At 35.8% G+C, this 6468-nt stretch overlaps 1 protein-coding gene across 1 annotated transcript in view; it reads left to right on the forward strand.

Annotated features, from left to right (window-relative positions):
* Positions 1-1658: 1658 nt before the first annotated feature.
* LOC103909194 (uncharacterized) overlaps positions 1659-6468 on the forward strand; it is a 9602-nt gene continuing 4792 nt past the window's right edge. The window contains exons 1-2 of the mRNA XM_087295269.1: positions 1659-2063; positions 3802-3892. Coding sequence (XP_087151395.1) covers positions 3851-3892 — 42 coding nt within the window. The 5' untranslated portion in view covers positions 1659-2063; positions 3802-3850. The remainder of the gene's footprint in view (positions 2064-3801; positions 3893-6468) is intronic.

Here is a 6468-nt window from a genome sequence, read left to right on the forward strand (position 1 = left end):
GCGACACTACCCTCACCACCAGCGCCCTCAGTTATATCCACGTCTAGGGCGGCGGCGACACTACCCTCACCACCTTCGCCCTCAGTTATATCTGCGTCTAGGGCGGCGTCCACGACACTACTCTCACCACCCTCACCCTCAGTTATATCCACGCCTTGGGCGGCGTCGGCGACACTACCCTCTCCACCCGCGCCCTCATTTATATCCGCGTCTAGGGCGCCGTCGGCGACACTACACTCACCCTCAGTTATATCCGCGTCTAGGGCGGCGTCGGCGACACTACCCTCACCACCCGCGCCCTCATTTATATCCGCGTCTAGGGCGGCGGCGACACTACCCTCACCACCCGCTGTCCTCAGTTATATCCACGCCTTGGGCGGCGTCCGCGACACTACCCTCACCACCCGCGCCTCAGTTATATCCACGTCTAGGGCGGCGTCCGCGACACTACCCTCACCACCCGCGCCCTCAGTTATATCCACGTCTAGGGCGGCGTCCGCGACACTACCCTCACCACCCGCGCCCTCAGTTATATCCACGTCTAGGACGGCGTCCGCGACACTACCCTCACCACCCGCGCCCCCAGTTATATCCACGCCTTGGGCGGCGTCCGCGACACTACCCTCACCACCCGCGCCCTCAGTTATATCCACGTCTAGGGCGGCATCCGCGACACTACCTTCACCACCCGCGCCCTCAGTTATATCCACGCCTTGGGCGGCGTCCGCGACACTACCCTCACCACCTTCGCCCTCAATTATATCCACGCCTTGGGCGGCGTCCGCGACACTACCCTCACCACCTGCGCCCTCAATTATATCCACGCCTTGGGCGGCGTCCGCGACACTACCCTCACCACCTGCGCCCTCAATTATATCCACGCCTTGGGCGGCGTCCGCGACACTACCCTCACCACCTGCGCCCTCAGTTATATCCACGCCTTGGGCGGCGTCCGCGACACTACCCCCCCACCACGCTTTCACTTTAGGGTTGAGGGCGGCATAACCGTCCTTTGCCTAGAGTGGCAGTTCAGCTTGGTCCGGCCCTGTGTACCTCTTAGTGGAAATGGGCCATTAGACACATAGTAACACACAGACAGCATCCTAGAATTTACCAGCAACAACCATCCAGAACACCTTAGAATGAAACTGGCAACCAGCCAGAGGATTCCACTGAGCAGTCAGTTCACCACAGCAGTGACACAATAACACCCTGGCAATCACCCAGATCACCTTAGTGACCTGACACCTCAGAACACCCTAGTAACTACTTAACAACGTGCTCCAGATCTCCCTCTGATCTGCAATCACCCAGCAACACTTTGGCAGTCATCCACATTACCTTAGCAACCACTTACCAAAACCATGACAGCAACCCATTCCACCATTGCAGCAACCTTGCTCAGAAATATTTAGTGGCCATTTTACCACCCTTGTAGCCATTTACACATTGGGAAACACCCAAAACACCTTAGCAACACCCTGACAACCATGCAGCAACCCCAGAAGTTAGCAACCACAACATTTTTCAATCAGCTAAATATAGTCTCTGATAGCTTCGTGTTATCGCTAGTTCCTCACAGCCGAAAAGGACCAGAGAAAAAATGAAAACAGAGAACTGAAACGCACACAAAAGCATCATTATCAGCTGGTTCCATCTGAACAATCACATCTGTGAGCGGATAGGGACAGATGGATACGGCTGCCTTGAAGGCCTGGGGTTTCAGGCAGATTGTTACAACTCTTCACCAGATTCGAGAGCCTGCGTTAAGCCTGTTGCCCTTTTGAAACCAATTTCGGTGTCTCTGCACTCGTGCCCATGCGAATATGCGGTCAGCGTACTTTTTTCCTGACTTTAGTGCCCTGTGCATCACTTGGCTCGGGTCTGGATTACGACAGCACTTTCCCTGCTTTAGGTCACCAGGATCAGCACTCACTCAACACCACAGCCATACATATAATCCCATCAGCCCCGACGTGGAAGAAGAGGATTTCAGCGTGACTATGAGGACTTTGCGAGAAGATTAGTCTACTGGATATCTCATTCCACCGCACAAATGGACAGTAAGACCGTCAAATTGGAGATCATTTGCTTGCTTTACATTTTCACATATGTGGAGATTTAGGTTTAATCTCGAGTTATTACACAAATAATTTGAGCAATCTGCACCAATGTGCTGCTGTATACCAAACAAAACACAGCCATCTTTTTTTTTTACACAGTCACATACAGTTGATGTCAGAATTATTAGCCCCCCTTTGAATTTTTTTTATTTTTTTAAATATTTCACAAATGATGTTTAACAGAGCAAGGAAATTTTCACGGTATGTCTGATAATATTTTTTCTTCTGGAGAAAGTCTTACTTGTTTTATTTTGGCTAGAATAAAAGCAGTTTTTAAATTTTAAGCTATATATTTTTTCGATAGTCTACAGAACAAACCACCATTATACAATAACTTAATTACCTTAATTGTTTAATTACCCTAACCTGCTTAGTTATCAAAATTAACCAAGTTAAACGTTTACATGTCTTTAAATGTCACTTTAAGTAGTATAGAAGTGTCTAGAAAAAATATCTAGTCAAATATGATGTCTGACTATGATGTTTAGAGATCTGTTGAAAAAAATCTTGTAATTGGGATAAACAGGGGGCTAATAATTTAGAGGGGCTAATAATTCTGACTTCAACTATCTATATCAACACACACTGTAATTTTTTTTTGCATTTTTACATATTTACTTAATAATAATATATTAAGCTGAGTTAAAACCTCAAGCTAAAATTTGTTTAACTTAAAAAATGCTGTTGAAACCTGAATAATGTTCTAATGTTCTATAAAAAAAACACAAGTGGAGGCCAAAATGTTCTGTAAGTAATATAAAAAAAATACAAGTGGAGACCAAAAGCGATATATATATATATATATATATATATATATATATATATATATATATATTTTTTTTTTTTTTTTTTTTTAAATCATTTTTAAATTTTTAATTTTTTTTAAATTTACATTAATAATAATTTCAAATTAAATTTTTTTCTGCATTAGGGCTGGCATCTATATATGCATATTTATGGAAAAAAAAAAAAAAAAAGCCCATTTATAACTTGAATGTGTGAGACTTTCAGTTTCAGCATTTCTTAGATATTAGAGTTGCTCTGAAATGTCTTTAATGCTGCTTGCAAACGTTTAATAATTCATAACACTATAATTACAAACTGACATGCAGCTCAGACAGATTTACTGTTTGCTCTTTTTGTTATTCAGCTAGTCATCTGCCCACAATGACTAATAAGATAAATAACTTGGTCTTGGAATTCCAGAAGCAACACGAATGTCTAGACTCGGGTAATTTGATAGCTGTAATTAAACGATGCAATTGAATCGAGCTGATTTAATATCAAATGAAAAGTTTGAGATGTTAAATCAAACAAGTTCATTATTAATGTTTTGTTTTAAATATATAAAACTCAAGGAAGCAAGCACACAACCATAGTTACTTATTCCAGTCATGCAGATTTAAGTATTCAGTCTGTAGCGCCATCTAGCGGCAGCTCACAAAACAATCTTGAAAACAGCATGTTTGTCAACAAGAAGAACGAAGGCCATGTGTCTATAACAGCACATGCAGTAGGTTTGTGTCTGTGTGCGTGTGTGACCTGGCATTGACTTCAGAGGAGATCACAGCACCTGCACACTGACCTCAATCCTCATAAGGATCTTACTGTCAATCACTAAGGCAGATGTCACTCTAAGAATCCTCAGTCTTTTCTCTCCGTCTCTCTCTCACTGCAGAGTCACGGTCTCGTGCAGGACAGAGGAAAAAACAAACACACACCGACTGATGATTCGACAAAAACACGCACATGAAAATATGGCGACCGTTGTGAGTATACGAGTCTTCTATTCTATTCTATTCTATTCTATTCTATTCTATTCTATTCTATTCTATTCTATTATAAAATGTTCTGTTCTGTTGTTTAAATCTCAACTAATTCAAAGAGGCAACTTACTTGTGTGTTTTAAATATTTGGCAGTGCAATAATGTATTGGAATGTTACAATTAATGTTTAATAAAAGGGTAAATGTTTCTTGTTTGATCCGATAAATAAAACAATTTGCAAATCAAATGTCTTCAAATATTTTATTTGATAAAATAATATACTTTTATTTAAAAAAAAGAAAACAAAATTAAAAAATATACAACTAATTATACCATTAATAAAAAAATATATATATGATACTAAATAGCATTGAATTAAAGAATTAAAGAATTTAATTTAATTTAAAACTTATAAAATAATACAAATTTGAAATAATTAAAATAGGAACAATTTGTATTCTTTTATTAGTTTTAAATTAAATTAAATTTTATGAACCTTTTCTTCATTTCAATGCTATTTAGTATCATATATATTTTTTATTAATGGTATAATTAGTTGTATATTTTTCATTTTGTTTTCTTTTTTTTGTGTAAATGTTTAGTAATTTTGTTCCTAAATCTTCAATTATTTGTTATATATAAATGTTCTTTGGAAACAAGTTGAAATCATTTAGATTTAATTTAGGTTTTCGTGTGTGTTTTTGTTAGTTGCACGGTTTTAGTTTCAGTTTCAACTATTATGCTTCTTCAATAAATATGGGAATTATGTACAAGTATGTTCATATGCCTATGAGCAGTTTTTAAGATGAGATTAGATGTTTTTAACGGCTTTACAATATATTCCAACAATATATTTCAAATTATTTATTTTTTTGCTATTTTATAGATTTTTTTATTGAAGTTATTTTTGTTGAAGTCAGCATTATTAACCCCCTGGATTATTGGCATCCCTGTTTATTTTTTTCCCTAATTTCTGTTTTACTGAGAGCAGATTGTTTCAGCACATTTCTAAACATAATAGTTTTAATAACAAATTTTTTAACGACTGATTTATTTTATCTTTGCCATGATGACAATTAATAATATTTTACTAGATATATTTCAAGACTTTTCTATACAGCTTAAAGTGACCTTTAAAGGTTTAACTAGATTAGGTTAACTAGGCAGGTTAGGGTAATTAGGCAGTTTATTGTATAATGATGGTTTGTTCTCTAAAAAATTAGCTTAAAGGGGCTAATAATTTTGACCTCAAAATGGTTTTTAAAAATGTAATTGCTTTTATTTTAGCTGAAATAAAACAAATAAGAATTTCTCCAAATATATATATATATATATATATATATATATATATATATATATATATTATCAGGCATACTGTGAAAATTTCCTTGCTCTGTTAAACATCATTTGGGAAATATTTTAAAAAGAAAAAAAAATTCAGAGGGGGGCGAATAATTCTGACTTTTACTGTGTATATATATATATATATATATATATATATATATATATATATATATATATATATATATATATATATATATGTTTATTTTACCAGGAAAGAAGCAGATTAAGATTAAAAATCTCTTTTACAAGAGTTTCCTAGCTAAGATTAAGCAGTCCACAGCTCACATGAGTTTAAATTCATATTAAAACGCAAATAATGTGTCTATAAACTCAAAAGGTGTTTGTAACAGGTCCTCAGCAAGCACTTTCAAATCTCCAGAATTTGTGGTCCCAAACACGACCCCCATGCTAAATGAAAACAAACATACTGCTGTGAAAGAAAAAGTTTAATCTACCTGAGAATTTTTTTTACTACACTAATGTTAATATACTATTATAATGTTAGTTTTGTATCACAAAATGACCAATAAAAAACTGTCAAACACTGAAAACAGTCAATATGAAATCTATAAATTTATTTAATGCTAAAATATACCTAATTAGGCTATTGATGTTACCCACAAATGTAATTATTTACAAGAGAGGCAGAAAAATTGAAACCCTTTATTATTAATAAATTATTATAATTATTATTCAGATTCAGATTTTTGAGAAAGCTTGTGCTGGACAGTTTAGTATTTGCCAAATAAATGACAAAATAAATTTAACTTTAAACAGGTTTCATGAGATTAAACAGAAGTATTGCTGTTTTCTCGTATAATAGATTTTCTAATAAAATTGTAGTATTTTTTTCACAACATATTTCATCATTGCATTTTTTAAAATGTATTTAAAGAGTAATTTAACACTGTTATTTGAAAAATTGGCATGTAAAATGTACATTTTAAAATCATGTTAGCAAAAAAACAAAACAAAACAAAAACACTAATAGTAATAGAGTATGGTAAGCAATTTGACCACATTGTAGTAAATATTTTTGGCGCATCAAAAAGCGCTAAAATGCTGATTTATCACAAATTTGTCACTGAAATGATGTTTAAACTTCATAATTAAATACAAAGTGAGGGGAAAAACTGCATAGGAAACTTCACAAGGCCTGTATTAATATTTTTCATTTAAGAATAGCCAATTCAAAGTAATATATTACAATTTTAAGCCTTTCTTACTCTTTAAAA

This window comes from Danio rerio, chromosome 19 (genome assembly GCF_052040795.2).
Source record: "Danio rerio strain M-AB ecotype USA chromosome 19, GRCz13ab, whole genome shotgun sequence".
Lineage (NCBI taxonomy): Eukaryota > Metazoa > Chordata > Actinopteri > Cypriniformes > Danionidae > Danio > Danio rerio.